We start from the raw sequence: 26,608 nt of genomic DNA, 5'->3' as shown, positions 1-26,608 counted from the left end.
TAGCGCCACACGGGCCGGGCCAGCCCAGCCACCCGATTTCCCAGCCACCCGGCAACGCGGAATTGGGTACAGCACTAATATCCCAATATCTATCTACAAGAAACGCTCCCAGCCTCCCAATTGATCATCCTCGGGCGCCAAAACAACCAAGGACGGGGCCAATTGCCATTACGCGGCAGCCCAAGAAGAAACCGGAAAACGGTGAGCGTTGAATTTCCAATGCCAAGCGTGTGACGTGACGTGTCTTGCTCGTAATATTTCACTTTTTAGTCTTGAACGGGAACCTGCATCTTCACCACTTCTTCCTCCCCTTACACCAACAATCACCATAAGCCTCGAGTCTATTCCCCTGTGCTACTACACATTATCGAGTACTGATACAACGATACCCGAGACAAGTTGAAGAACAGAGTAATACTCACATTGACGACGTTGGCTTTTAGAAGCCACTTGCTCACCGTACATATCACACCATACCATACCATACCTACCCACCACAGCACATACAGCCCAACATGAGATGGATATCCAGAGTCTCGGCCGCAGCCGCAGTGCTGCTTGCTACTGCAGTCTCAGCCCAGACATGGAGTAAATGCAATCCTCTCCAGAACAGTACGCACACTTTATCAACCAGTCAACCCCTCATCCCACTAACCAGACACTTATAGGCAACTGTCCCAGCGACGATGCCCTCGGCATGAGCATCGACATCGACTTCTCCAAAGGCGAGGTAAACTCCTTCGCAGCCTCTGGATCGCCTAAATACGACAGCGAGGGCGTCTCCTTCACCGTCGCCCGCGCCAATGACGCGCCGCAGCTTGCATCCCTCTTCTACATCATGTTCGGCCGTGTCGAGATCACGATGAAGGCTGCTCCCGGAGCCGGTATCGTATCGTCGCTCGTTCTCCAGTCCGACGTGCTCGACGAGATCGACATTGAATGGCTCGGCTCCGATAATGACGAGATCCAGTCAAACTACTTCGGAAAGGGCCAGACGACCTCGTACAACCGCGGCGAGTTTCACGACGTGACAAATACGCAGGGCGAGTGGATTACATATACCATCGACTGGACCAAGGACCGTATCGTCTGGATGGCTGGCGGCACTGTCGTTCGAACCCTCAACGCTGGCGACGCCGAGGATAATCAATACCCTCAAACTCCGATGCAAGTCAAGTTCGGCGCCTGGGCTGGTGGTGACCCCAATACAAACTCCGCAGGCACCGTCAAATGGGCCCGTGGACCAACAGACTACTCCAAAGGTCCCTTCACCATGAAAGTCAAGAGTGTCGTTGTCACGGACTACTCAACTGGTGACGAGTACAAATACAAGGACACATCTGGCTCCTGGCAGTCAATTGAATCTGTCGGCGGTGAGATCAACGGCAACGAAAACGGCGATGCCATGACCGTCACTGCTACCGCCCAAGGAACCGTCGCTACAGCGGATGGAAACGTTCCTGTCGGAGGTATCGCCGAGGACGGAAGTCCCGCTACAGCTACACAGACGGGATGGCCCTGGACCGGCTCCCGACCTTCTGGCGGAGCTATCCCTGAAGGCTGGAGGCTCAACGCCAAGGGGAAAATCATTCCCGCCGAGAACAGCGCCTTCGTTCTTCAGCCTTTACATAACGTTATTGCTGTTATGCCCTTCTTGGCCGGCATTATGGCATTTGCTGGTCGTTTCTTCTAGAGAAGAAACACCTTGACTTCACTTCACGGTATATGACCTATATATTACGATTCGACAGCATATATTGTCTTGGGTTTTGGCCCATGTACATTGTCCGGCATATGATGACCTCTAGACAACACCGCGAGTATGTATGGATGTGATTCCTTATTTACATGGCAAGGTTGGTTGGCGTTTCTGGAACTGGGGCACTTAGTTGCAATTGGTTGGTATTTGGGTTTGACATATTGCTCTTAGCGACGGCGCAATGCATTTGGTTGTAAAGAATAGACGCATGGCAAACATTAGATAGACAGGCGGTGTATAATGAAAGAATCAACATATATATTTTACGAGGACCAATGTACACTCCAAGATGGAACACACATTCTTCTCGTCATACAAATGTTGAAAAAAATAGCACTGGTAAATATAGTTATCAGGATCGTGCCCGTCTCGTCCATGCTTGAGCGTTAGCAGAGCCATGGATGGAGTCAACCCCTCTCCAGAGGCCACCAAAACTCCAGCAACATGCGAAGTGCTTGTTCTATAGGTATGATTTCTATGATACTAAAATCTCTGCCGCCAATAATCCCCTTGAATGCTCCGAGCAACCCATCTCGGCGCCTGCGAGTTCGTTGTCTGCGTTCTGCGTTCTACGGCCGTTCACCCTGCACCCGGAAAGCACATCGCGAGCTCGCGCTTCGCTCGGTGTGCTTTCTCCTCTTGTCTCCTTGATCTTGCCCTTGCTCATGTCGAAAGCAACATCCGAGTATTCTTACAAAACCTCCAAAGAAAAAAAAAAGCAAGCAAATTAGTATAAAAGCAACAGAACCAAAAGCCTCCCGCAATTTTCTTTTTATACGCCAACACCCTCACGGAGAACTTAGAAGGTCCAGTCATCCTCATCCTCAACAGACTTGATGGCCCATCGGAACTTGTCACGAAGAGTCTTGGAAAAGAACTTTTCGATAGGAACGTCGAACTTCTTGGAGAAGACCACTGTGAGGCGAGGATCAATGTAGTTCTATGAATAACAAGTCAGTCAAAGATCTTCAACGGGTTTTCGGTGGTACTCACGATCTTGGAGGTGCCGAGGGCTACCTCCTTGTTGCCATCACGATCCTGGGCCTGAAGCTCCAGTGTCTTGATGCGCTCATCAAACTTGTCCACAGCCTTTAGAAGCTTGTCGACAGTAACGCCTCTGCCTTCAGCCTCGACCTTCTTGGTCTTGTTCTCTTTTTTGAACTTGGCCTCCATCTCCTTGACAGCCTGAAGACGTTCTTTGAGCTCCTTCTCGGGGAGAGGCTTTTCTTTGTCCGCCTTGCGCTTTTCGTTGTCCTTCTCGAATTTCTTGGTGATCTTTGTACGCTGCTCCTCAAGTAAGAATTGCTGGTGCTCCTTGACCCACTCGTCATCTAAGTCCTCATCCCTCTCGAACCAGGCGGCACCCTTCTTCTTCTTGTAACCAGATTCAATATCGAGAATCATCATCTTTGTTCGCCATTGCTGGTAGCGGAGGCCTTTAATCTAGAAAAGAATCAGTATCTGGAGTGGTCGACTTAGGCACAAGTCAGACTTACCCTGTCACCAAGCTTGGCCATTTGCTGCTCGTGCCCAGCACCCACGGTTCGCTTATGGTTGCACAGAACGGCAACCTCGCGGTTGCAGTCATTGTACAACTTTACTTTTTCAGCAACTGTGCCGCGAGAGCGAGGATCCGAAGCGAGCTTCCTGAGCAGTTCTGACATTGTCCAGGAAGCGTTGTAAGTACGGAAAACCTTGGCGGTCAGACCCTTCATGTAGCCGGTCAAATGCCTATTCAACTGAGAGGTCTATAATTCCGTCAGCAACTAACTTCTTATACAAAGGACAGGGAAATAAAAGAAAAGAAAAGAAAAGAAAAGAAAAGAAACTGACGTTGAGGCGGTCGAAGAGATCATCTCCCGTAGTCTTGGGCGCCTTCTTGAAAAGCTTGAGGTTCTTAAAGACCTGAGGCTCAACAATGGCAGTCTCTCTATATGGAATACTGTCCTTTCCGAGGAAATCGAATGTAACCTTGTTAGGAGGCTCAAGTGTGATATGCTCGTACTTGAGAGAGCAACAACCCACAGTGTCGGCCTCGTTTTCTGTGTCTTTCTCGTTACCAGCTCGAAGTGCCATTTTGTCGATCAGATACATGGCGGTGGCTCGTTGACGATCTGCCATCACTTCACTCTTAAGCTCCTTGGTGTAGTCCTTGCGAATCTTGTCAATGTGCTTTTTGAGTTCCCGGGCCTTCTCAAACTTCTTGAAGTCACTCTGACCTTTGATATCGCTATCAGCTCCAAGCATCACATACTTGTAGTTTTGGTTGATATTCTCCTGCCACATGGCTAACCAGGTTGCCTTTTGGTCGTGCTGCACAGCTTTCCACTTGTGTCCCTTGGGAGGCTCTGGGACCTTGGCACCCTTGCCGATGTTGATGGTGATTTGTTCGGGTTGGACACGCTGCTTGACTTTACCGGTTTTGGGATGTTCACCACGTCCACGGAACAAGCTGGGAGGTTCGACTCTGAAGTTGCCAACCTTCTGCTTTCTACCATCCCATAAACAGTGAGTGAAGGGGGCTTCGAGGGCATCCTTCTTCGCCTTCGCAGCCTCCCTCTCTTCCTTGGTCATGTTTTTGGACTTGTTCTGTTCGACCTTCTCGCTCCAATATGCGTAAATTTTGTCGAAGTTGCACTTTTCAAGCGATTTGACAGCGACCTTCTTTCCCTGCGCATCTGTAACACCGTACTTGTCGCAGTATTCTTTAAAATCTTCAAAGAAGTTTTTGCGGAAAACAGGGTTCTCTAGGTGATGGGAGGATGCAGGAGTCATCATGGCAACCCAAAAGGTGGCAACCTCCTCAACCTCGGGAGCAAGAGTAACTGGTTGTCCATCGTAGAGCATCTTGACGTTCTTGGGCAAAGGCTCGTAATCAGGTGGGAAAAGAACGCCATTGTGCTCAAGAGTTGTCCACTTAATATCGTCGTTTTCCTTCTTTGGTGCGTTCCACCAAGCATACTCCTCTTCGTCCTCACTCTCGCTGGCCTTCTTGGATTCTGCCTTGACGGCCTTCTTGGCAGATGAGGTGGGTTTAGCCTTGGCCTTCTTGGAGATAGGCGCATCCGAATCTGACTCCTCTTTCTTGACACCATTCGACTTCCGCTTCGCAGCAGTTCCGTTAGATCGACGCTTACTCGCTGAGGATTTCGCAAGTGGAACATCGTCGTCGGACTCATCCTTGACAGCTTTCTTTGTCGCAGGCTTCTTGGTTCTTTCTTTGGCTCGGATCACCTTGGCTTGCTTCTCAGCTTCCTTCTCCATGTCACGCTTCTTTTGCGCGAGCTTCACACTAAGGGGCTCGTCATCGTCGCCAGAGGACTCGGGCAAAGCAGTCTCGTCGTAGGAAGGGGGAAGTTTCTTTCCTCGGGCCCTTGCGATGGGTTCATCGTCGGAGTCGGATTCGGGAACTCTGTTGGCTTGCTTCTTTTGCCGCTTGGCCTGCGATAGCATCGTCAGCATACCTGGCCCCACAGGAAGGGTTTTCCTGTGTCATGAATACGAACCAGAGGGGCAGCATCATCACTAGACTCATCGTCCTTGTAGTTGACCTTGCTGATAGAGGTACGCGATTTACGTTTGCTAGCTCCGTTGGTAGCCGGTTCATCGATGTCCATTGCGTCTTCAAGAGGACCATTGCGAACCGACAGACCAGCCATCTTAGCAGCCTGCTTGGGCACTGGCTGATCCAGAGCATCATCTTCGGCGCGAGAAATCTTAGACGAGGAGACTGTAGGGATTCCATGTGTTAGAACAGAGACCAGCAAAAGCATGCGCGTGGTAGGTGTTGTAGCTAAACTTTGTTTTGAAAACGCCAACGTGATGAGGACGCATGAGCGCGCGAACAAAACCCAGCAAAGCAGCATGATAATTGACAAAAAAAACACAACTCACGTCTATGGCCGTTGGCCCTCGCAAGAGGGCGATCGTCGTCAGAGCTGTAACTCATGGTTGTGAAGTTCAAGGCAAGTTTCCGTTCCGTGGCTGGTCGCCTACCAAAGTACAATGAGGTCAGGGACTGGGATTGAAGATGCGAAAGCGTGACAGAACGAAGAACAGGCCTCTGCAAACGGAGGAAAAACGTAATATCGAAGAAAAAAGCGCGAGGAAATGATCCCCTCAACGCCTTGTGTAGGAGAAGAGGGTGCGTTTGACGATATTCACGAAAGCTGGAGAGGAGGGAATCAGCAACAATGGGATTGGGGAGAATAAGTCGAGAGGCGGCGTTGCTGCTTTCTTTAAGGCCAAGACCAAGACAGGCCCGGACCCGGCGACGGAAAGGCGAGGCGAGAAAGGACTGGACCTACGAGGCACCTGAGTGAAAAGACAGGCAGAGTGAGTGTGGGCACTGCAGCGCTGGCTCTCAGTGGTTCAGCCAAGTGTTGCGCAGCAGTTGCAGCGACTCAGTAATGGGGCTAAAAGCAGAATTCTTTATGTGATTGGATAGGGGAGAGTTAACACAGAGGATGAAAACTGGGGGGCCTAAAGAGCTTTGTTTGCCTTAGTCATGCATGCAGTAAGAAAAAAGGAAGCGGGGCGATTGCGGCTTAAGTGGAGCTTTGAAGACTGCATCACGTGACTGCACCAAATCATTACTGGAGCTCACTGTGTCTGGACAAGCACAACGCCTAGAAGTTCCGGTCGGCTACCTAATTTACCCGGGAAAATAGCGAGAGCAAACCTGAATGCTTTAGTCCGCAGCGACCAATACACCTCATATTCCGACCTTACACGACCCCATCTCCATCAATTGAGCCGTATATCGCGATCAATTGGGCCACCGTTGGCAGAGGCTCTTTCTCTACGTCCTATCCCTCAGTCACGATGTTGTCACGAGCCGCCAGACCAGCTCTTCGAGCAGCCGCCGCAGCTAATGCTCGGTAAGTTTCTCTCCTCCCTCAGTTCCGTCTCCCCTTGAGTATCCAGTGGCTCTCTCTCGGCTGTCGGGAAGTCCAAGAATTTGTTTGCCGGTTGAGCACTTCAACCCTCGACCATCGGCCACATCATCACAAGTACATACGCCCGCCCAATATCGACCGAGTTGCAATAAAATTATGAGAGGCAATTGAATGCTCTGAGGGGAATATCTCAACATCATCATCACCAATAATCGTCCGAAAAAAACAAAAGAGAAGGAAAATGCTGATGACGTCCTTTTTCGCGCTTCCAGGGCCGCTGCCGTCCCCAGCTCCGCTGCCACCTATGCGACTCTCCGTGAGATCGAGGACCGTCTCAAGTCCATCCGAAACATCGAGAAGATCACAAACACCATGAAGATTGTCGCCTCCACCAAGCTCACCCGAGCCCAGCGCGCCATGAACGACTCTCGCAAGTACGGTCAGACCTCTAATGAGGTCTACGAGTCCGCTGAGACCAAGGCCCTCGAGACTGAGGACAAGAAGACCCTCATCATCGTCTGCTCTTCCGACAAGGGTCTCTGCGGTGGTATTCACTCTGGTCTGTCCCGATATGTCCGCCGACTTCACGCCGAGCAGCCTGGCTTCGACCTCGTCCTCATTGGTGAGAAGGCCAAGGCTCAGCTCTCACGAACCAACGCCTCAGCTATCCAGCTGAGCTTCGCTGGTATTGGCAAGGATGTTCCCACCTTTGCCGACGCCCAGGCCATTGCCGACCAGGTTATTCAGCTTCCTACTGAGTACACCGACATCAAGATTCTGTACAACAGCTTCGTTAACGCTCAGACCTACGAGGCTTCCATGATTGAGGCATTTTCCGAGGAGGCTATCCAGCAGTCCCGTGAGTTTCCCTGGATGTGAAAGTTATCGTCAATATGTCTAACTCTCAATCATAGCCAACTTCTCTGCCTTCGAGGTTGACGAGGAGGTTCTTGGCAACCTCCGCGAGTACAGTCTTGCCAACTCCCTCTACTGGGCTCTTGCTGAGGGCCACGCCTGCGAGCAGTCTGCCCGACGAAACGCTATGGACGTAAGTATCACTAGGTTGTGGCTTTCATGGCTGGTACTGACAATTCCCGCAGAACGCCTCTAAGAACGCTGGTGAGATGATCAACAAGTACCAGATTCTCTTCAACCGTACTCGACAGGCCGTCATTACCGGAGAACTGGTTGAGATTATCACTGGTGCTACTGCCTCTGCGGACATGTAAGGAGTGGGAGAACAAGATGGGGTGTAATGCTTCCCTTTGTAACAAATGTCATCGGGCTACCATCCATGTATGGTTTCCCCCATTGTATCAAAGCCTTCAATAAATTCCTTAGTAGCCCATGCAGTCAATGTACGGCAGTCCAAAAAAAAAACACAGAACAAACACTGCCTCTCGATGGCTGTTAGCGGAAGTAAGGATTTCGATGGTAAAAAACTTAGATAAATTCAAGTATAAGTTATAAGTCAACCCCCCTCATCTGAAAACGCCGAACACCGATACCATTATATTTTGAGAACGATCAACAACCAAAACGAAGTAATCTCTCAAGTGTAGTCACAGAAACCAGAAACGCCATCAACACCCAATCGAGAGGGTATGGAATGCGTCGAAACAAATCTCAGAACCCAATGTCACTGTCCTCCGCATAACTGATGTGTCTCGTCCTGCGATGTTTGCTGGAACTCTCGTGAGGAACCTCTGCTATCTTGGCGGTACCAAAGGGATTCTCTTTCTCGTAAGCTGTTCGCAGCGCAGCGGCCTCCTGATCCCATCGTTCGGTGGCCCGGGTCCATGCCTGAACAGCTTCAGCGTACCCGCGCTTTTGCTCCGTTGCCTGGTCTTCATATGGCTTGCGTTCCTCAGACGAAGCGTCCTTCCACATCTTACTAGTCATGATCCGGACTTCGTTGGGGACAGCACGCCCACCTTTGCCTGGTTTCCGATTCTCCTCACACTTCTTCCTCGCAACGTCGAATAGATCTTTGCTATAAAGTATATACGCATTACCCGCAACTTTAGCCGGACGAGAGGGTCGGTCCCCGAGTTTCGATTGTATATAGGTCTGAATCTCGTTTTCATAGGCCTGGAGTCGTGCTGGTTGCTGATCTTGGGCAGGCTCCTTACGCTTGCGCAGCAGCACAGAATCTCGAGGCAGAATCAACGGTGTCGGGACCTCAATGGGGCCGATCAAGGTCTCCAACACTTCAGAAGCTGCCCTTAGACCGGACAGATACGCCCCATGAACCGTGGCTGGGTGCGTACCAATGGTGTGTTCACCAGCAAAGAAGAGGTTTCCGACAGGTCTGGCCATGACATCGTAGTCTTCCGGCTGCATCCCAGGAGCAGCAGAAGAATAACTACCTCGGGCGAATCGATCTGAACCCCAGCGGGTGACCATGGCCTCTACAGGATAGGGAACATCCTGGCCAAAGACGCTGCGTAGTACTTCCGTTGCTTCAGCCACAAGGCTGTCGTTACTTGAATGTTCTGTCTCAAAACCAGCCTCACCTGCCATCAAAGCAATGAGACATGGAAGACCTGTTGTGTTGGATACGTTGAACCATTGAAAGAAGCGACCACGATTCGCGGCATAGTCTTTTTGTGAGGTACTAAGCCGGTTTGAAGACTCCCTCAAGACGCCGAAGATATGTCTGTCATGGTCCCAGAAAATCTTATCGTACACTAGAACAACCTTGTTCAGAATGCCGAATCCAAGTCGCTCAACGACATCAGTCTTCCATGATGGAAGAGGTGGGTTGAAGACGATATTGTTCTGTTTTAAAACACCGAGCGGAATAGTGCAAACCACGGCATCAGCATCCACTACTGAGCCGTCTTCGCATTCAATCGCAGCTGACGCCATGCCCTCTCCAGTATGGTAGGATATGCTCTTGACCGGGAATTTAGTCTTGAGGTCAAGTGAGCTCGGGCAGTGAACCAAGCCACGAGCCACACTTTGGTAACCGCCCACGACCATTGTATGGCTTCCCTCCCATTCATTGCCTGCATCAATGTCCCACAATGGGAGGCTCAGGTTGTGTAAGCTTGTAGCGTTACTGTACTCCAAATTGGCAATGTGCCAGTTGATCAGTCGGTGATCCTGGGCATTCAGCCCAATGATTTGTTTGTACTGGGAAATGGCGTTATCAAGAACAGATCCCAAGGTTGCCCCCTCTTCATTCACTGCCGATGTTAAATCGATGTTCTCTCCGTCGGCTGAGTCTCGTATTGTCCAGCCCATCAATTTTGCTTTGTCGGAGGCTTTAGTAGTCGCGGGAGTGCCAGGCTCCATATGAACCCGACCCGTGAGCTTGTCTGACGATATTGGTATCAGGTTGACCTTTGCTGGGATGTTCTGTTGTGCCACTGGTGGTGCATCTTGCTGTGCAGCAGCAGCCTCTTCTTCCTGAAACATTGTCTTGCTACCGTCTCCAGGACTATCACGCCCCTCTTCGATGAGGTCTCGTCTACCTTCAATAAGCTTTGCAAGTTGATTCTTATGCTTGTATTCACTGACTCGGTCTAAACAGTCATTGTAAAGTTTTTCAACGAGCTGATCGCGCACAGGGTCAACTGCTCTTCCACTGTTGTCGTAGATTGTAGTATCGGCTGTCAGTGCATGATAAGGAAGTCCCAATTGTCCACGAAGCAGGATGTTAATAGGGTTTCCCCGGTCGAACCCAGTGATGATCATGCCGCCCATTTCCGCAGTGTGTCGCTTGCCTTCAAAAGCTGGTGATTTTTCTTTTGGTTTGGTCTGGAACTCGCGAGAGTATACTCTTCCTCCAACGCGGGCTCGTCCTTCCAGCACAACCACTCGAGGCGCAGGCTCGCCTCGTTCATGGAAGCGATCAGCAAATTGCCTGAACAACCCCTCAAGCTGTCTAGCGCAGCCCAGTCCGGAGATACCAGCACCTATGACAGCGATTGTCTTTTGTCTCTTGACAACCGGCGCAACAGTATCGTCTGTCTCAGCTTCGGAGAGTCGCACACATCCGTAGTTGATATAGCCTCGACGAACAAGCCAATCATAGCAAACACTCGCTGCATCGAACCAGCGAGCGTTGGCACACCCAACCGCTTCTAGCCGGGTCACACCGATCCAAGGGTGTTGGAACCATAACCGTATGATACCATTTCTAATATTGAGATATGTTGTAACTTGCGTATAAGATATGTGATGACGGAGGAGGTGATATTCCTCCGGATGTAAAGCGTATGGGTTGAGCCGGCTTGACTCGGCGGCCGAAACACATTCTGACGCATATTGGTATGCTGACATATCAGTTGGTACCGAAGCCTTCGGTCTGATGTTGAAGTTATAGCGTTCGGCATCATGAGAAGGCGATTGTTGATGGGACAGTGGCTGCTCGTCGATTGAAAGGTCTTGGTCTTGGTCTTCTTCTTGTGCACCATCAGTATCGACTGGCGTAGGGGTAGTAGCCTTACTCGACACCGTCGAAGGTATCGATGAGAGGTCTGATAGTTCTGTGAGATTCGAGGGAAGAGAGCCTATGGCGTCCTCTATAGTAGATACCCGAAATGGCGTTGGGTCATCGTCGTTTTGAGGAGGCTCCTCCCTGCGCACAGTTAGAAACTGTTGGGTTTGAAAGGCTCTGTCGAGTCATTGAGCACGTAAAGTTGAGGCATTAGACCACTCACTCGGCATAACTTTTGATGCTTGACAATTCATCGTCAGACTCAACGTGACTAGCGTTGTCGATATCCATATCTTCAGTCCACACGACAATCTCTGGCGCAATTTCAGAGGCTATTTCTGTCGAAGTTTGTCGCGACTGAGGCACCGAAACTACATCAGGAGTGATTGGAGGTGATATACGGCCTGGGGGATTCGACATAACAATAGTGTCGGACGGAGTCAGCGAATCAATGGCGTCCTTATCGTCTAAGTCCCTCTTCCTAATGCCAATCCCCTTACGGAAGCTCTGCCCAAAGTCTGACCCCATAGCGGCGTTGGTTTCGAAGGTTTTCCTCGGGTATTGGTCTGTCTGAAATTGCGGCCGCTACTGTCTGGCGGAAGGAAGAGTATTGTTAAGAGCCGAATGAAATGAGGAAAGTTGCATTATGCGGAAGAACTGAAGAAAACTCGGGACCCTACTGAATAGTCAGCTTGTTTGTATATGGAATTTAGAGGACATGTATAAAATGACCAACCTTTCAAACTCGTTCGATGTCGAGGATTAATGAGTATGGTACTAAGGTAGGCAGTGAGAAGATTTGAGTGGATAGACTCGTTACAGCAACATGCTTTTTCTCGATATCGACTCTTTGGACAATTTCTAGTCCATGGTTGGTTCAGCGTGAGTTATTTCAGAAGACAACTCAGTTGTCAAAGACTGTCTCCTTTGCCTTAGAGGAACTTGCCATCCATCGTCAGCCATTCAGCCCCTCAGAATAAGGAAAGCAACCTTTAAGTTCAATCACGTGCGGCGCTACGGTCAAATCAGACGCCTCCAACAGGTGGGTCTATAGTCCATTCAGACGACATTCAAGTTCTTAACTTGTATTAATGAGCTTCATTTTTAAGGTATTCACCATCATGTTGTTAGGGTCTGAAACAATCTATCAAAGAATTAGCTCTGTGCTTGCACGCCGTAACTTATTTATGTACTCCGTATCTTGCTCAAATCATCCATACGCCATCGAAATGCGCCAAACCAGGTAACCAGTACTTGACAATATTCTAGGTATCATACATATGCTGACATTGGATGTCAGGTCGTTGAAACGGGTACACTCTCCTTCGCAAACGATTCTTTTTCGATCGCGGATTCCATCATTTTGTTTCCGTTGATGATTGACGTTGTGCAAATTACAATATTTCTCCGTCCTGTCGGGGCAATGTCAGATTCCGTTTCAGAGCAACCCTGGCGGCTGTGAGAGTGCTTACCTTCTTCCTGCTTTGCAATAAACCTTAAAGCAGCAATCTCGGTGAAAGTGATGCCGCCGACGAACACAACAAAGACAGTCTGCTTGTTGCCACTTCCAGAGAGCAATGCCCGCGCTTTGACAGCCTTATCCTCACCCTTCTGGTGCTCATAAAACGTCTGCCCACGAACGTGTTTGACAGCTTCATCGAACCCTTGCCATCCTTGCGTGCCGACGCCTGGGGGCGCTCCCGCTGCGTTGGCGCTGTTTCCCTTAGTCACCGAAAGCAGATATTGCTTCTGCAGAATGCATTGAACGAGGCGAATCGAAAGAGGAGCATAGCCACTGTACACATAGGATATATCGTTTGGATCGTCCTCTTGAACCTCATCAACGATGAGCCGAAGCTGCTTGCGAAGATACGTATAATTCGTCTTGCTTCCCGTTGGGCCGGCGTTGTTGCCTGGGATGGGGATCATTCCAGCCAGAGGTGACGACTTGGACAGAAAGAGCTGTAGTTTCTCTAGGTTGCTAAGCGTGAGGAGATGCTGGTAGCCGTAGCCTTCCAGAATGAGTCGCCTGAATTCATCAAATTCCTTAGGTCTTATGCCCCCAGATATGCACGAGTAGATACACAGTAATCTTAGAGTTTGCGCAATAGGAGCGTCTCGCGCTATTAATTCTTCGATGCCATCGAACTGGCTTGACGGATCAGCCCCAGCAGCGAGATTTTGCTGAACCTCCAAAAGACCCTTGAACTGGTCTGTCCGGGTATGTTTAATGATCTCCTCCGCGAGGCCTGTGTGTATTCTCGCACTCTGCTGTTCTTGTTGGTATCCTGGCAATTGACTGACAAAGTCTTTGAGTTCCGCAATAGTCTTTGTTTTGTGTTTACTTTCGTAATCGCTTTGCACCTTCTGCAGCCGCCTCGCAACTTTGTTGAGGAGGCTTCCAACGATCGCAAAGTTGGCGTCACGTAATTGTTCATAAAGCTTGTCGCTCGAGTCCAACTGGATCGTTCGTTTCCGGCTTTGTGAAGTTGCAGCCGAGGCCTGTGCCGGTGCACCGACAACTGTTGTGTCGACTTTGGTCTGATTGTTGTGGATCTCGAAGACTTCATCAATGAGTCCCTCGTATGTCAGTTGAGTGAGCAAGGGTGTAACAAAGTCAACTTCGCGATCGATGATAATTACGCTCTCATTGGTTGTGCTAGGCGTCAACCCAATCTTGTTGGCTTCTGACGTATCTTCACCAGCAAGAAGCTCCTGGCGCATGCGAGAAAGCAAGTCAGCAACGCGCTTTGCGTTATCACCCTTCCCTATCACTCGCGGGAATAGGCCATGGTTTCTTTGAATCTCCATAAGGGCTTTGGCCATAAGGAAGTTGGGTGTAACGTCTTTGGATAGGTACAGGTTGCGGAATGAGTCGTCGAGCTCGAGGGACAGAACATCCTTCTCCAGAGGGAAGAATGATAGCGGCAATTCCGCAATGTTGACATCGCCTAATACACCGGCCTCTTCTAGAAGCTTGTCGGAGACGAGGGTTCTGCGAGGGACCCAGAATATGTGAAAGTCGTGCCCGGTTTGGCTTTCGCGCTGAATACGCTTAATTTGAGCTAGGAGGGGGTCAGAGTGCAATTTCGATATCGCAAAATGGCAACTGACCAGCTATAGCTTCAGCATGGCGGCCGCATTCGCCACGAGAAATAAAGACGACATTGCGCTGGCTGGTATCGGCATTGTCATTCTCTAGAATGAAGAACTTATCTACTCCATATTCTTGAAGGACGGCAACTTTGACTATAGTCCCGATTGGGCCGACGAGGCTTTGGTCTAGAACGACATTCTTCTTCCCGCGAACCTACATAGAAGTACGGTGTGAGTTGAGTTCGCTGGATGCATGAATCAGATAGCTATCGGCTTGAGTGAAGCTGGCGGGGCAAGGCGGTGGGAACGTACGCCTTCGAGGAGATACAACAGATCCTTTCTCGCCTTGTTGCGAATCTGCTCGACGTTGAATTCTATCCGGGGAGCCATGGGATCGGCTGAACGCGTTTGCGCGGGGTTAGCGAGAGAAACTCAAGAGGGAGTGAGGTGAGTGAGCTCAGTTGCTGCGATAGCTTCGGGTCAAGTGGATGGATCAGGGTGCGGAATGATGGAGCTCTATAAGGTTGCGGATGACGGCAGTGAAGTGGGGGGGCTCTGGAGCTGCTGCATCAGCCACTGCAGCAACGCTTCATTGGTGGGGCCGACGTATAATTGAAGTCAGGCCTAAATTGGTTCGGGTTAATCTTACTGATTTAAAGAGTATCAAGAGTTTAAGGTGATGGATAATTACAAGATGTACAGTATACTGTAGTACATAAGCAGATATATGTGACAGAAAGCGGCCGTCTTTTTCTCTGTCGCGGGATATATGTATATGAAGACGCTAATTAACCTCTCACTTCAGTTGATGGAGTCATTAGCAACAAGTATGAAAGATGCATGGCTTGGCAGAGAAACAAATGTCTAGCAGATTCTCATCATCATCATAAGCAACTAGAAATATCATACACCTGGCCATTGTGTTCTGCGGAGACCATCTTCCGCCCCCTTCATGATATTCATCATTGAGCCATGTTGACTGTGTACTAGATATGCTTGTGCCCAGCCTCAGCCTGAGGCATGCAAATGCGCAGTCTCAACAACTGTGTTCCGTCGGTAAATGCAAATGCTATATCCCATACGCTGATCTCCTGCCACGACCAGATGGTGTGCCCTGAACGCCAAATGAATGCTATTAATATCCCGAGTCCTCATGCATTCGTCTGCACATGACGATACCGCATCGTCCCGTTCACACGGTGTTATCGTGGTAGAGGAACTCGATGTCTCGGGGCCGTTGCTTATTGCCTCGCACGAAGTCCTCATCGCCAGGAGGTCGCTCATTTTTATCATTGCTCGTCAACATGCTTTGGATGCTCATGCATACGCTCGAAACGCTCTGGACGGGACTCCAACCCTGTTGACCTAAAAGATCGAGACAGATGATGCCGTTGGAGTATATGTGAGGATGCATAGGAATGGGCCGATCGGCTTGCTTGTCAAAAGTGACCTCGGGGGGCTCTATACCGTGTTGTTAGTATATGAACCATGTACGAGCATTGCAGGAATATGGCGAATTCATTCACGGACCTATGGGATACATCTTGGGGAAGTGGAACTTGAGCCGGTAGATTTGGTCCTTGTAAAGCGGATTGTCGTCGAGAACCTGGATATCAACAAACCAGTCGCCAGCAACACTGTCGTTGCGTTCTATCAATGTGATACCAGGGGGCATTCCATCCTTATGAATCTGCGGGGCACAAGAGCGTCAGTCGAGTCCACGATGCGCTGATGAAGGGATATGAAGAACCAACCTTGCCCAGCTCCTTAACCAAACGCCTATCCCGCGTGGCTCCAGCCATCGTCGATGAAGTTGAATTGTTCCCTTGGTGTTTAGATTAATTAACGTGCGAAGTAAAAGAAGCGTGGCGGAGGATCAGATGTAGGTGAAAGGTTTCGAACAAGTGTTAGGCGTGGTTTGGTGGAACAGTCAAACACTGGGCAAGGAGGGGCCGTTTGCGCTGCGCCCACAATCGAGAACCCCCCATCATCCATGGTAGTGGAAAGAAGGGCCCAGTCAATGGGTCTGAGGACAGCCGGACTCGGGAATGCCTACCTGGGTATGATTGGTTCAAAACATACTGAAACATTTCCTTTACTGCAAGGCATTGCAGAGTCTGTTGTTTGCAGACTTCTATAATAGAACTCAAGGTGTTTGTCAGCATTGTAATGTTGGCCTTTCCCATCACTGTGGACTATCTAATACATCATATTCTTTTCTGATGTAGCGCCCAGGGTCAACCATGCCCCAGTCTTGGAGATCGACAACAAGTGTCAAGACATGGACCAGAGTTAACTGAGCTAGGCCCATAAACTGATTCGTGTTGTGCTATTGGGTGAACTTATACGGCTATGCTTGATTTTCTTCGATCGACTTGTCCCATTAGTATCTGAATGAGACTATGAAGCTATTAGAGTGCGGATCGAGGGTTTATTCTTTATCGTTAGTCTCTACCTGTCATATTAACTCTGATTTCGGTTGTTTAACCTTGGCCTGGTCACTGTACAGAGGACCATTGTACCACGTAAGTCGATGTTACTTTTGCAAAGCCAATGGGAGTTACACAGGTTTTGACTATACCTTCCAGCCCAGGTTAAATAAAATTCAATTTAGAGATTTCTGAATATATTATGTGTCATAGATGGTCCCAACAATGTTGCGTCTTTTGTTAATACCGCATGTTTTGTTAGTAATAAAAGACATCCATTATGTGTTCAGCTTACAGTGAGCAGCTAATCGCTGATGGCTTTAGCTTACGGACAATCACGCTGATAAGATATAACCCTATCCAGTCACTTTCCTTCGCTGCCCAAATGGATGGCCAGCCAGCAGGTTGCGCATGAGAATTGATGATGTCCAGCTTCGAGGCGAGACGATCAAGTTGACGGTTCTGAATACCATCCGCTAACCTACTGAGGCCTCCATACTTCAGGGCATGCGAACGTTAATAGCACGCAAGGCATAGCAGCCTGTGAAATACCAACAACGCTCGTAAGCAGCCTCATAGGGCTGGGTGCATTGAGAGGCAACCTGCCCCCACCTTGGAAAGGATGGAAGCAATCAATTACGATGATACTCCTTCCTGCAGTTTTGTTCTGCTCAGCCACGAACCTAAGCGAAAACTTGACGATTGCTTCCAGGAATGGGTATATCATGATCCACAAAGACTCAGCCTCACCTGCAATTACCGGTATTGCAGGTGCGGTTTCTTCCCTGTCAGCATCCATCAGATGGATCCGGCGATGCCTTCAGCCCAGGGATTGTAAATGCCTGAGCCACACTCCTTAACCTGCAACCAACCACAGCCATTCATCGTGGTGAGGGGAGGCAGGAAAACTTAGGACATTTATCCTAAGTGATAAAAAAAACTGATCTAAAAGCTTCCCTAAGTCTACACGAAATTTGCCTAAATATTTTTATCACTTAGGATAGAGGTCCCAAGTTTTCTTGCTCCCTCACGGGTGGCAACCCGCTAGCGGACGGAGCTCTCTGCTCAGGTTCTGGCTGGGGTGGGCTGCTGACAGCCCCAGGGCCCCCAGGTCTGCCCCGTCAGTCGTCAGTGGAGGGTCCCGTAGCTAAGTTAGTAGGTAGGTGTCGCAAGCTAATTAACAAGGACCTCCTCCTCGTCCCGTCCGTCTTCGTCGCCTACTTTCTCTTCTTACATAACTCTCGTTATCCCAGAGGCTTCATCCTCTCAGACTTGCTGTAACACTCTTTGGGTCTGAGACCGAATTGTCGCGCGGGTACGGATCATCTCGTCTTATCAGCAAAGACAGACTCGATCTTGTCTTCGTTTCCCCTCCAGCTTACCATCTCCAAAACCCAAACGGGTCGCTTTCTACCCCGCCAAAACTGCCGCCATGAGTTGTAAGTTGCGACTATTCACAGCCTCATTCCCCTCCCCGCTCTGGCGGTTCGGCCTTTGCGTCTGGTGTTGTACTTTCAAGAGCCCGTCCTGTTGCTTGATTCTCCTCCTACAAACCTTTGCTCCACCCTGAATTATATGCTGACCACGGTCGTCATGTGTAGTCGCCGGCATGTTGAACAGGCTTCATGGCCAACCCGAGAGCTACGATAAGAAGTGCGCCCGAAATCCCCTGACCTCGATCACAAATCCGATGATTCCTAACAAATGCTTTCTACTGTAGAGCTAAGTACAGGTTTGGTCGAACACTCGGAGCTGGAACATATGGAGTCGTCAGGGAGGCTGATGGCCCAACTGGCAAGGTTGCCGTCAAGATAATCCTCAAACGAAATGTGAAGGGAAACGAACAGATGGTCTATGACGAGCTCGAGATGCTCCAGAAACTCAAGCATCCTCACATTGTCAAGTTTGTTGACTGGTTCGAGTCGAGAGTAAGCTCATCCAACCCCAAATCTCCATCCCGATCCCCGCTCAGGTCAAGTTCTTGGAATCCTGGCCCAGTTCACTGCCCCTCCTCTCGGTTTCCCACATGTCATGTTGCTCACCTTTTCCGCGTCTTCAGGACAAGTTTTATATCGTGACACAGCTTGCTACCGGCGGTGAGCTCTTCGATCGCATTTGCGAGCAGGGCAAGTTCACTGAGAAGGATGCCGCTGAGACTATTAAGCAAATTCTACTTGCTGTCGATTTCCTTCACAAGAACAACATTGTTCACAGAGGTACAGTGCTTCAAACAGCACATCCCTGGACACCAACTAACCCAATTTTCAGATCTCAAGCCCGAGAACCTCCTTTACCTCAGCAAAGATCCCGATTCTGACCTTGTCTTGGCCGACTTCGGTATTGCCAAGATGCTCGACGGAAAGGGCGAGTCTCTCAAGACCATGGCTGGCTCTTTCGGTTATGCTGCCCCCGAGGTGATGCGCAAGGAAGGTCATGGAAAGCCTGTGGATATGTGGTCCATGGGTGTCATCACTTACACTTTGCTCTGTGGTTACTCGCCTTTCCGCAGTGAGAACCTCCAGGACCTTATCCGGGAGTGCACTGAGAACTCGGTTGTCTTCCACGAGCGATACTGGAAGGACGTCAGCAACGATGCAAAAGACTTCATCTTGCATCTGATCAACCCAGATGCTGATCAGCGTTGGACCAGCGAGGTAGAACATCACTGTCGTCACGAGCGGAAATGCTTGAGCTAACTTCGCGATACAGGAAGCTTTGGGTCATATCTGGCTCACCGGAAAGAACGCTACCGACTACAACTTGTTGCCCGAGATCAAGTCTTTCCGCGCCAGAAGCCGATTCAGGCGCATCATCGAGAAGATCAAGCTCCAAGCACGTATCGAGAAGCTCAAGGCTATGGAGGAGGACCCGGAGAACTCGGATCTTTCAGCTATCTTCTCCGAGGTCGCCAGAGCAAAGCTCGCCGACGACAAGGAGGAGAAAGAAGTTCTCCGTGTCACTCAAGAGGTCGAAAAGGATGCCAAGCGTCGAAGTTTCCAGGCTTAATAAATATATCGAGGATTCCAATCAATTGCAGACATGTTCACATATATTGGACAGCACCACGGTGGGCGACCTTAGTATAATGCCGAGATGAATGGCAACCTGAGTCCTCGCAAGATGCACGAAAGAAGGGCAATAGCACGGATGGGAAAGACGAGTCAGAATTGGTCGCAAAGGGTGATGCGACTCCTTGGGTTGAAAGCGTTGTTTTTTGGTTTCGGAAATATTCTTTGGGTCTAAAAAAATGGGAATTGAATGCCTCCGTTAACCCAAGCGAATTCCATGTTTTTCACTCAGATCATAGTGCAGAGTAGATAAATGCTCTATATTCGGTAGCCTCCCAGTTGACCAACAATCTTGTGTGGTCTTCCCCTGACTTCTCTGTCCTAACAAGCTAAAGATCCAGTCTTTGGTGTGCTAATACAAGTGACCATCATTATTCTATCCCGAACCACGCGCCAAGCGTATCCTTGGAACCTGTTGCATGATCTCTCCTCGTGATATCATTTACATCTCATAAGCATACATACATGATGAAAGGAGCATCCGTCCACTTTCATTCTCATAAACATTGGGTCGACAAAGTATAACCGATTGGCGACTGCAATGAGTATAGTTTAGTCGTTCATGTCTGCCGAAGCACTCTCGCGAAGTTCGGCATACCGACGCGCGTCGAATCGCTTGCGTTCCCAGCCTTTTGCACGGAGTCGCTCTATCCGTGCCTGTAGCTCCGGTGAACGCGTCTTGTCAGCGTTCGGCGTAGCGGACACAGAAGTGACCATGTTCACAGTGGTAGGCGACGGGGGTGTGTCTTCATACGGGGGGGTAGTGTGCTGTTGGCCGAGCTCTGTCTCGATGAAGTTGAGGTGTCGAAAGACTTGGCGCTGCAGGCTCGTGAGGAGGGCACTGTAGCGGTGAACAGAGCGAGCATGGCGGAAGGGATCAAGCTCTGCGTCTGTAGAAGGGGAGACCTCGTTTTGTGCTGAGCGCGGAGTGAGGATTGACCGAGGCGCCTGAGTCAATGACCGCAGAGGTACTAGCACAGCAGAAGAATCTCCCGCAGAAAGCTCTGGGGATATTGAACGAGCAGGTCCTAAAAAGCTGCCTAGGCCAAGCGTTGGTGAGTCCGGACGTTCGAGAAGCTCCACGGGCACATCGCTGAAAGTCACTCGCTTCTTCTTACGCTTGGAAGTGGGCACGCTTTGAATCGATGAGATAGATGATGCCGGAGATATACCGTGAGACGAAGTCCATGTTGACGATACGTGGGAGCTCACAGAGCTATCGGCAGAGTGGAGGCTTGGCAGTGTTGTAGTAGTGCCAGACGGTCTTCTCAGTAATGCTGGACCAACTGTTGAGTCTGCAGCATTGATGAGTGTTGAGGCACGTTGATAATGGTCACGAGCCTGGTTGAGGAGTGTGGTTCGTGCTGGGGCGGCCTGATGAAGTGCACGAGCAAGCATCTCTTGTGAGTTGGCTGCGTAAAAGTGAAGATATATGAGATATGCTGGCTCAACGATGCTCTGGTTCTCATTAGAACTGTTTTACCACCGTTAATGAAAGACAACTTACGAAATCTTTGAGATTGTCCAGGATTTCACTGCAGCGGGTTGCACAAGGACGATAACGGCGGTTGAGATATTCTCTCTTGACATCCGAAATCACCTTTGCCCACTCGGTGGAAGTGTAAGGCAGGACATGTAGAGTCTCTGACAGAGCCTGGGGAAGCCATTCTGGCGAGTTAGTCTCTGTGACTGAAGCACGACATGTCTCCATCCGTGGCGACATGGACAGTGATGATGTTCGTGAAGGCCAAGGCGACGAAGTGGCTGTATGAATTGGTTGAGGCAGCAAAGCAGCCATGGTGACAAGTGACAATCTTCAGTGTAGGTAGCCCGAAGGCTCGTGTCTGGGGTTATGGTCGTGGTCTAGAGGCAGAGTGGATGGAGGGCTGTTCTGGGGGCGTTACAATATAAGAGCCCGGACTGAGAGCGGCGGCGCGCGTGGCGTGGCCAAGGTTTGTGTGGCCAATATGCCAATATTTTGTTACCAAGATGGTGCCTTATCAGCTCAGCTCCTCGTGGTCAGTCTCATGAGTGTGTGCGAACTGGGGACCAAGTATGACAGAACACTAAAGGTTTTATGACGTGAAAGTGTCTTTGATGGTCTCCCCTGGCAGGTAGGGGCAAAGAGAGACAATTCTGAGTCGTCCCATAAATTGATTGGTAAGACAACGAAGGTATCGAAAAAGAAGAAAAAAATAGTTCCGTGAAACGAAGTGTAAGTGAGAGCCCAAGGTTGTAAGAGCCCAAGGTTGTAAGAGCTGTAAAGCGAATTCTTGACAACTCGTCGAGATAGTAAAGACAAATATCAAAGCCTCTGAAGCAGATTGATGAGTTCCTTCACGTTGAAAAGACAAAAACAAGTCGAAAATATTGAAAATCGTGCGATGATGGTGGTTGCAGGTAGTTAAGAGATGGACTGGAATTCAAGATATCCGAAAGCGGTTGGTGTTGAGCATATAAACGCCACATCGATGAACCATCTAGCCAGTGCCAAAGTTGTCCAGGTGACAAGCACAAATCAAATATTATAGCGTCGATACTACTCCGTCGTCGGGAATACCGATCTCTGGGCAATGAAGATCATTGCTGGGCTAGGTCTCGTCCTTTGTGTCAGCGGCGCCGAGCTCTTCGCTGGTTGCCCGGCGGTTTCGAGATAGTTCTGAGAACGATGATGCCTTTGAGTCGTTTTTGGTCAGACACTACGAAAGATCGAGGTCCCAGCGTAGGGCAAATAGCATGGCAGAAAAGAACAAAGGGTAGCGAAATCGGCTTAAAGTGGACAGTGTGTGAGTTGTGAAGTTGAGACGTGACGGCCAAGAGTGTCTGTCTGTCATACATCGGTCCTCGGGCCAACAGACACTAACACAGATATAAGCACAACTTGACATGGGCTCACATAACACACACGATCCGGGGATGACAGGTTCAACCTCAATATCAGCCCTCGCCCTTGTTTGAAGAGAAGGGTTGATCTTCCTTCTTGAGACCCTGTTCAGCTACTCATGTGTTGGGCCATGCCCTGACTGCATGGTTCGTGTCCGGTTGACATTGCACCACTCCAAGGGCCTTTCCATACTCTCATTTCCTACCCCTACTACTTAGTAATGAGGAAACCTTCACAAGAAGAGCAGAGTGGTCCCACGATCTTGTGGGAACCAATTAAGCCAAACTGGGGATGGAGGTGCCGCGCCGGCTGCGCGAGCCTCAGACCCTTCCGTGGTCCGGCCCAGGGGACCCACCGGGCCGTCTCTTGTCGCGTCGTCCTCACTCTTGCTTCGCTCTTTTCTCCTTCCCTCCCTAGTAGTCGTACTTGGGCTGATAGGCTGGCCAAGAAAAGAAACCTACCTATCTTCAAGGAAGCACCATACTCCTCTATAGACGGGACAGGTGGAAAAGAAGATGCAAAGAGGGGGGGAGGTGAATGAAACATTATCACACAACACAGAGCAAAAGATACACGCAGTCGAACTGCACTTGCAGTCACTCGATTCGGCTTTGTCGGCCTTGTGGCGTGAACGACAAACGCCAGTGTCTCGGTTCCAGAAGGTCGGGATCCTGAGGCCGTCTAAATAGGCACCTGAACCAAACTTCAGAGTTCCCCTTCTGATGCAGGGGTGGTCATCAGGTGGCAGCAGAAACTTAAGCTCCCTCCCGAATTGATTGACGCTGGTTGCGACTGCAGTTTCGCCTGATGCAATGGTCACTGGCGGATGCGGCTGTTGATCCGCCATGTACTGGATGCGTGCGACCCGGTACCTGCGTCTCTGGTTGAATAAGGCTCTCTAGGCTTGTGCCGTTATGGTAGTCTCTCCAGTCCCTGTGTTTGTCTTTGTTTCAACTTCGGGGTCGCCATCCAAGCCTCTCTGCTCGAGAACGTCGGCTGGAGCCGTAAGCGGGGAGGGATTGGTCGCGGCCTGACTTCCAATTCATTCCGTAAATGGGGGATTATCTCTTTGCTCACAAGACGTGCGCAGTCTCCATTGTTGCCCGTTCGTGGTAACGTTCTCAAAAGCCCCAGCGTTGGAGGCTGGATGCTTTTCACCAGACAGCAGGACCTTAGAGCACCGCCGTGTTGATCGAAAGCACATGGTTGTCATAGTATTTTGTTGTAGAGAGGAACAAACGTGGCTGCGCTAGGCAAAGGCGAAACAGAAAAACAGGCGACTACGATTGGCTTCACGGAACAACGTGTTTCCTCAACTTTGTTACCCATGATTGGCAATAAGTGAAATCATCCATTCATGTGAACAGTGACTTCGTGCGATGATCGTCCTCTCTATTAAGACTTAACGCCACGGCCATCGTTTTAACTGTTTTATTGAGGTTCGTCACAAAGAACTTATGCTGTCGGATTACTGGGAGCTGGCTCTTCCGTTCCTGGAGTCGCTTCGACTGCTGCTGGTGTGGTTTCAGGCTTGGCATCCTCAACCTTTTTCTCCGCATCCTTTACCTCATCGCCCTTGATACCATGGACAACCCTCAGGCCCTCGGCTTGCCTGGTCATCTCGTCAAGCTCCCGCTTGCGTTGAAGCCGAACCTTGATCTCCTTAGCCATGTCGGACATACTGACAAGAATACCCTCCTTCTCGGGATGACCTTCTTGGAGTCCCATCTCCTTAATCTTGACCTTGCCTGACTTGACTTCATCTTCGCCGAGGAAGATAGCAAATGGCACACCGTTCGCCTCGGCGGCCTTGAATTGTGCGGGCAGCTTAGGCTTGACTTTGTAAAGGAACTCTGCCTGTGATAGCACAGTTAGCCTTCTGTTCCGTGGAATAGTAAGATTCGTGGGAAAATGCTCAACCAACCTTGATTCCAGACTCCCACAGCTTGGCACACACTGACATGCGTTCTTTCAAATATCCCTGTCCAAAGGCCATGACATAAACATCGACATCATTGTTACGGACAGCAGCATTCTTCTCAGCGGCCATCTTGGCCTTGGTGATAGAGAAGATCCTGTCAACGCCAAAGGAGATACCGACACAGGGGATTTGGCTCTTGCCAGAGAACATGCCAACAAGGTTGTCGTACCGGCCACCGGCAGCCACACTTCCTACGCCGACTGTGGGGTCATCGGAACGGTCGTCATCCTCAGAACCCTTCTTGCCCTTCTTCTTGGAAGGCTTAGACTCAGCATTCTCCTGCCCAGGTGTGACCTCAGGAGCAGAGCCTTGGGTGACAACCTCGTAGATAAGTCCGGTGTAATAATCGAGGCCTCGAGCCAAGCTGAGGTCGAAAGAAACTCGATCCAGGCAGCCGAAGGCCTCTAGGTACTCGAACAGCAGAGCAAGATCTTCCATTCCCTTCTTCATGGATTCGTTCGCGGCCAAGCTCTCTGTGCTCTGAAGCTTCTGCAGTAGATCCTGCTTGCCCTTGAGAACAACCCACTCTCCGATTCGATCAGCGACCTCACCATCAAGTCCCTTTTCCTCGGTCATCTCCTTTCGCACATCAGCCCAAGGCAGCTTGTCGAGCTTGTCGACGGCCGAGGAAATGGTGCGGATCTTGTCTTCAGGCACTCCACAGACTTGGAAAATACCGTCAAGAATCTTTCGGTGATTCAGCTTGATCGTGTATCCACCATTCCAACCAAGTCCCTCAAAGACTTCTGTAATAATGCGGATGACTTCGGCGTCGGGCAGCATGGGGTCGTAGGTGCCGGCAATATCGAAATCGCACTGGTAGAATTCTCGCATGCGACCTTTGGTCATGGCAGGTTGGTCTCGGCGGTAGACCTTGGCGATGTGATATCTCTTGATGTTTTGAATTTGCTTGTTCATGGCGAGGAAGCGGGCAAAGGGGACTGTCAAGTCATATCGCAGAGAGCAGATCTCACCACCTTGATCAGCAAGGTCGTAGATGAGCTTGCTGTCCTCTCCATATTTTCCAGCGAGAATCTCTCGGAGCTCAAAGACGGGGGTATCGATCGTGACTCCTCCGTGGCGCTTGAAGACTTGGGTGATGGTGTTGAAGATGTGGTCACGGATAACCATATCCTTTCCCTCCCCTTGGCTGGTGTTAAGGAATGTCCTCCGTAGTACGATTGATTCGATCACTTACAGTCCTTTGTACCCTTGGGGGTCTTGAGCTCGAATTTATTCTTGGGCGCCATTTCGAGTGATGTGGGAGACTCTAGAGTGGTGGTGGGGTTTGAAGGGGAAGAGGAAGAAGAAGCGTAGCGGGGCAGGGAAAAGACTGTGATGGAGGGGTCGAGGCTGAGGAACTTTGAATGACGATACCTCCGAGTAAGAGCAAGGCAGGAAGGCGGACACCGACAGGCAGGTGTGGACGACAGTGGTCTTGCCGTAATGCGGCTCAGGGAAAGGGTTTTGATTGGGGCTGATTTTGGCCTCATCTCCTTATCATTTGATGCGAGGACGCGACGCCCTCAGAGGAAATTGAAGCTTTGGAATTCACCACAAAAATGGAGGCCGATGCTCATCATGCGAGCGGCGGGACGGGGATATGCGTCACACTTTGGGTACAGTCCAGCAAGCAAGTCAATCGCGCATAAAACCTTTCCAGTGGGAGAAGCAATTGACTGGCCTGGCCCAGAGAGTTGGTGGGGCATGCCTTACTGATTGTGGCCCAGTTCTGGGGAGCCAACGCTGCACTAATTGGCTTTGATTTATTATCAGATAGGTACTGTAAATTGGGTAGTAAGAAAAAATATATGACTCTGAAGTGTAAGAAAGTTTGGGGAGAAGAGGAAGGATATTGTATGTTTATTCATCTGGGGAAAAGGCTATAAGTATTGTATCGATGCAAGCTCAGAGTTTGTTATGTAGAGCACTGAATTCAGGCCGAAGATAGAGCTATAGGGTAAATATGTATACTCTATAATTTATAATTTAGCAGACATAGATGTCACAGCGATCCAGAACTCGGGGGTTCATGAGAGAGGTTTA

At 50.0% G+C, this 26,608-nt stretch overlaps 9 protein-coding genes across 35 annotated transcripts; 3 read left to right on the top strand and 6 right to left on the bottom strand.

Moving 5' to 3' along the window:
• Nucleotides 1-89: 89 nt before the first annotated feature.
• FOIG_12210 (licheninase) lies at nt 90-2,741 on the top strand. 4 transcript variants are annotated; one of them, XM_031213050.1, is made up of 3 exons: nt 91-201; nt 400-612; nt 669-2,741. In XM_031213050.1, the coding sequence occupies exons 2-3, from the start codon at nt 516-518 to the stop codon at nt 1,691-1,693; spliced, it is 1,122 nt and encodes a 373-aa protein (XP_031057346.1). In that variant the 5' UTR covers nt 91-201; nt 400-515; the 3' UTR covers nt 1,694-2,741. The 4 variants fall into 4 exon arrangements, with proteins under 4 accessions (XP_031057345.1, XP_031057346.1, XP_031057348.1 ...); XM_031213051.1 differs by having other exon boundaries at nt 119-201; nt 444-612; nt 669-2,101; XM_031213049.1 differs by having other exon boundaries at nt 90-612.
• FOIG_12209 (DNA topoisomerase I) lies at nt 959-6,078 on the bottom strand. Of its 11 annotated transcripts, XM_031213038.1 has the most exons (6): nt 5,654-6,078; nt 5,266-5,489; nt 3,593-5,200; nt 3,256-3,507; nt 2,753-3,202; nt 959-2,699 (listed from the first exon to the last, which is right to left on the bottom strand). In XM_031213038.1, the coding sequence occupies exons 1-6, from the start codon at nt 5,706-5,708 to the stop codon at nt 2,559-2,561; spliced, it is 2,730 nt and encodes a 909-aa protein (XP_031057334.1). In that variant the 5' UTR covers nt 5,709-6,078; the 3' UTR covers nt 959-2,558. The 11 variants fall into 11 exon arrangements, with proteins under 11 accessions (XP_031057334.1, XP_031057341.1, XP_031057338.1 ...); XM_031213046.1 differs by having other exon boundaries at nt 3,256-5,200; XM_031213043.1 differs by having other exon boundaries at nt 2,753-3,507.
• A 306-nt stretch (nt 6,079-6,384) lies between these two features.
• Nucleotides 6,385-11,323, top strand: FOIG_12208 (F-type H+-transporting ATPase subunit gamma). 3 transcript variants are annotated; one of them, XM_031213035.1, is made up of 4 exons: nt 6,385-6,639; nt 6,930-7,516; nt 7,572-7,705; nt 7,758-11,323. In XM_031213035.1, the coding sequence occupies exons 1-4, from the start codon at nt 6,584-6,586 to the stop codon at nt 7,884-7,886; spliced, it is 906 nt and encodes a 301-aa protein (XP_031057331.1). In that variant the 5' UTR covers nt 6,385-6,583; the 3' UTR covers nt 7,887-11,323. The 3 variants fall into 3 exon arrangements, with proteins under 3 accessions (XP_031057331.1, XP_031057332.1, XP_031057333.1); XM_031213037.1 differs by having other exon boundaries at nt 6,390-6,639; nt 6,686-7,516; nt 7,758-8,167; XM_031213036.1 differs by having other exon boundaries at nt 6,385-7,516.
• FOIG_12207 (lysine-specific histone demethylase 1) lies at nt 8,109-12,117 on the bottom strand. Its single transcript, XM_031213034.1, has 4 exons — nt 12,095-12,117; nt 11,841-12,045; nt 11,328-11,780; nt 8,109-11,245 (listed from the first exon to the last, which is right to left on the bottom strand). Exons 3-4 carry the CDS (start codon nt 11,630-11,632, stop codon nt 8,284-8,286), a joined length of 3,267 nt encoding a protein of 1,088 aa, XP_031057330.1. The 5' UTR covers nt 11,633-11,780; nt 11,841-12,045; nt 12,095-12,117; the 3' UTR covers nt 8,109-8,283.
• Nucleotides 12,118-12,180: 63 nt separating this feature from the next.
• On the bottom strand, nt 12,181-14,690 carry FOIG_12206 (lysine-specific histone demethylase 1). Of its 6 annotated transcripts, XM_031213029.1 has the most exons (4): nt 14,513-14,690; nt 14,219-14,414; nt 12,577-14,169; nt 12,181-12,516 (listed from the first exon to the last, which is right to left on the bottom strand). In XM_031213029.1, exons 1-4 carry the CDS (start codon nt 14,588-14,590, stop codon nt 12,401-12,403), a joined length of 1,983 nt encoding a protein of 660 aa, XP_031057325.1. In that variant the 5' UTR covers nt 14,591-14,690; the 3' UTR covers nt 12,181-12,400. The 6 variants fall into 6 exon arrangements, with proteins under 6 accessions (XP_031057325.1, XP_031057328.1, XP_031057329.1 ...); XM_031213032.1 differs by having other exon boundaries at nt 14,219-14,685; XM_031213033.1 differs by having other exon boundaries at nt 12,577-14,414; nt 14,513-14,685.
• Nucleotides 14,691-14,836: 146 nt separating this feature from the next.
• FOIG_12205 (ubiquitin-conjugating enzyme E2 W) lies at nt 14,837-16,306 on the bottom strand. The gene is made up of 3 exons (XM_031213027.1): nt 15,955-16,306; nt 15,731-15,890; nt 14,837-15,661 (listed from the first exon to the last, which is right to left on the bottom strand). Exons 1-3 carry the CDS (start codon nt 16,000-16,002, stop codon nt 15,393-15,395), a joined length of 477 nt encoding a protein of 158 aa, XP_031057323.1. The 5' UTR covers nt 16,003-16,306; the 3' UTR covers nt 14,837-15,392.
• A 1,237-nt stretch (nt 16,307-17,543) lies between these two features.
• FOIG_12204 (CAMK/CAMK1/CAMK1-CMK protein kinase) lies at nt 17,544-21,150 on the top strand. Of its 5 annotated transcripts, XM_031213022.1 has the most exons (6): nt 17,544-18,068; nt 18,231-18,282; nt 18,350-18,557; nt 18,689-18,845; nt 18,898-19,283; nt 19,339-21,150. In XM_031213022.1, the coding sequence occupies exons 1-6, from the start codon at nt 18,062-18,064 to the stop codon at nt 19,633-19,635; spliced, it is 1,107 nt and encodes a 368-aa protein (XP_031057318.1). In that variant the 5' UTR covers nt 17,544-18,061; the 3' UTR covers nt 19,636-21,150. The 5 variants fall into 5 exon arrangements, with proteins under 5 accessions (XP_031057318.1, XP_031057320.1, XP_031057321.1 ...); XM_031213024.1 differs by having other exon boundaries at nt 18,898-21,150; XM_031213023.1 differs by having other exon boundaries at nt 17,833-18,068; nt 18,231-18,557.
• FOIG_12203 (uncharacterized protein) lies at nt 19,285-22,840 on the bottom strand. Its single transcript, XM_031213021.1, has 2 exons — nt 21,205-22,840; nt 19,285-21,155 (listed from the first exon to the last, which is right to left on the bottom strand). Exons 1-2 carry the CDS (start codon nt 21,493-21,495, stop codon nt 20,250-20,252), a joined length of 1,197 nt encoding a protein of 398 aa, XP_031057317.1. The 5' UTR covers nt 21,496-22,840; the 3' UTR covers nt 19,285-20,249.
• Nucleotides 22,841-23,868: 1,028 nt separating this feature from the next.
• Nucleotides 23,869-26,223, bottom strand: FOIG_12202 (histidyl-tRNA synthetase). 3 transcript variants are annotated; one of them, XM_031213018.1, is made up of 3 exons: nt 25,761-26,223; nt 24,506-25,707; nt 23,869-24,438 (listed from the first exon to the last, which is right to left on the bottom strand). In XM_031213018.1, the coding sequence occupies exons 1-3, from the start codon at nt 26,053-26,055 to the stop codon at nt 24,037-24,039; spliced, it is 1,899 nt and encodes a 632-aa protein (XP_031057314.1). In that variant the 5' UTR covers nt 26,056-26,223; the 3' UTR covers nt 23,869-24,036. The 3 variants fall into 3 exon arrangements, with proteins under 3 accessions (XP_031057314.1, XP_031057315.1, XP_031057316.1); XM_031213019.1 differs by having other exon boundaries at nt 24,506-26,223; XM_031213020.1 differs by having other exon boundaries at nt 23,869-25,707.
• Between the last annotated feature and the right edge of the window lie 385 nt (nt 26,224-26,608).

Source organism: Fusarium odoratissimum, assembly GCF_000260195.1.
Source record: "Fusarium odoratissimum NRRL 54006 unplaced genomic scaffold supercont1.25, whole genome shotgun sequence".
Classification (NCBI taxonomy): Eukaryota; Fungi; Ascomycota; class Sordariomycetes; order Hypocreales; family Nectriaceae; genus Fusarium; species Fusarium odoratissimum.
Note: the sequence above shows the minus strand (reverse complement) of the source record. Positions and strands in the feature narration are given on the sequence as shown.

Excerpts from the sequence above, each read along its gene's own strand:
- FOIG_12210 (XM_031213049.1), top strand. The coding sequence starts at position 516 with ATGAGATGGATATCCAGAGTCTCGGCCGCAGCCGCAGTGCTGCTTGCT. Across the intron at positions 613-668 it reads ATGCAATCCTCTCCAGAACA|GCAACTGTCCCAGCGACGAT; the intron begins GTACGCACACTT and ends AGACACTTATAG.
- FOIG_12209 (XM_031213038.1), bottom strand. The coding sequence starts at position 5,708 with ATGAGTTACAGCTCTGACGACGATCGCCCTCTTGCGAGGGCCAACGGC. Across the intron at positions 5,490-5,653 it reads GAGGGCCAACGGCCATAGAC|TCTCCTCGTCTAAGATTTCT; the intron begins GTGAGTTGTGTT and ends GAATCCCTACAG. Across the intron at positions 3,508-3,592 it reads ATCTCTTCGACCGCCTCAAC|ACCTCTCAGTTGAATAGGCA; the intron begins GTCAGTTTCTTT and ends ACGGAATTATAG.
- FOIG_12208 (XM_031213035.1), top strand. The coding sequence starts at position 6,584 with ATGTTGTCACGAGCCGCCAGACCAGCTCTTCGAGCAGCCGCCGCAGCT. Across the intron at positions 7,517-7,571 it reads GGAGGCTATCCAGCAGTCCC|CCAACTTCTCTGCCTTCGAG; the intron begins GTGAGTTTCCCT and ends TCTCAATCATAG. Across the intron at positions 7,706-7,757 it reads CCCGACGAAACGCTATGGAC|AACGCCTCTAAGAACGCTGG; the intron begins GTAAGTATCACT and ends CAATTCCCGCAG.
- FOIG_12207 (XM_031213034.1), bottom strand. The coding sequence starts at position 11,632 with ATGGGGTCAGACTTTGGGCAGAGCTTCCGTAAGGGGATTGGCATTAGG. Across the intron at positions 11,246-11,327 it reads AGCATCAAAAGTTATGCCGA|GGAGGAGCCTCCTCAAAACG; the intron begins GTGAGTGGTCTA and ends AACTGTGCGCAG.
- FOIG_12206 (XM_031213028.1), bottom strand. The coding sequence starts at position 14,590 with ATGGCTCCCCGGATAGAATTCAACGTCGAGCAGATTCGCAACAAGGCG. Across the intron at positions 14,415-14,512 it reads TGTTGTATCTCCTCGAAGGC|GTTCGCGGGAAGAAGAATGT; the intron begins GTACGTTCCCAC and ends ACTTCTATGTAG. Across the intron at positions 14,170-14,218 it reads CCATGCTGAAGCTATAGCTG|CTCAAATTAAGCGTATTCAG; the intron begins GTCAGTTGCCAT and ends ACCCCCTCCTAG.
- FOIG_12205 (XM_031213027.1), bottom strand. The coding sequence starts at position 16,002 with ATGGCTGGAGCCACGCGGGATAGGCGTTTGGTTAAGGAGCTGGGCAAG. Across the intron at positions 15,891-15,954 it reads TGGTTAAGGAGCTGGGCAAG|ATTCATAAGGATGGAATGCC; the intron begins GTTGGTTCTTCA and ends TGTGCCCCGCAG. Across the intron at positions 15,662-15,730 it reads CCCCAAGATGTATCCCATAG|AGCCCCCCGAGGTCACTTTT; the intron begins GTCCGTGAATGA and ends AACACGGTATAG.
- FOIG_12204 (XM_031213022.1), top strand. Across the intron at positions 18,283-18,349 it reads CCCGAGAGCTACGATAAGAA|AGCTAAGTACAGGTTTGGTC; the intron begins GTGCGCCCGAAA and ends TTTCTACTGTAG. Across the intron at positions 18,846-18,897 it reads GAACAACATTGTTCACAGAG|ATCTCAAGCCCGAGAACCTC; the intron begins GTACAGTGCTTC and ends CCCAATTTTCAG.
- FOIG_12203 (XM_031213021.1), bottom strand. The coding sequence starts at position 21,495 with ATGGCTGCTTTGCTGCCTCAACCAATTCATACAGCCACTTCGTCGCCT. Across the intron at positions 21,156-21,204 it reads TGGACAATCTCAAAGATTTC|AGCATCGTTGAGCCAGCATA; the intron begins GTAAGTTGTCTT and ends AATGAGAACCAG.
- FOIG_12202 (XM_031213018.1), bottom strand. The coding sequence starts at position 26,055 with ATGAGGCCAAAATCAGCCCCAATCAAAACCCTTTCCCTGAGCCGCATT. Across the intron at positions 25,708-25,760 it reads CCCCAAGGGTACAAAGGACT|GGGAGGGAAAGGATATGGTT; the intron begins GTAAGTGATCGA and ends ACACCAGCCAAG. Across the intron at positions 24,439-24,505 it reads TGTGGGAGTCTGGAATCAAG|GCAGAGTTCCTTTACAAAGT; the intron begins GTTGGTTGAGCA and ends GTGCTATCACAG.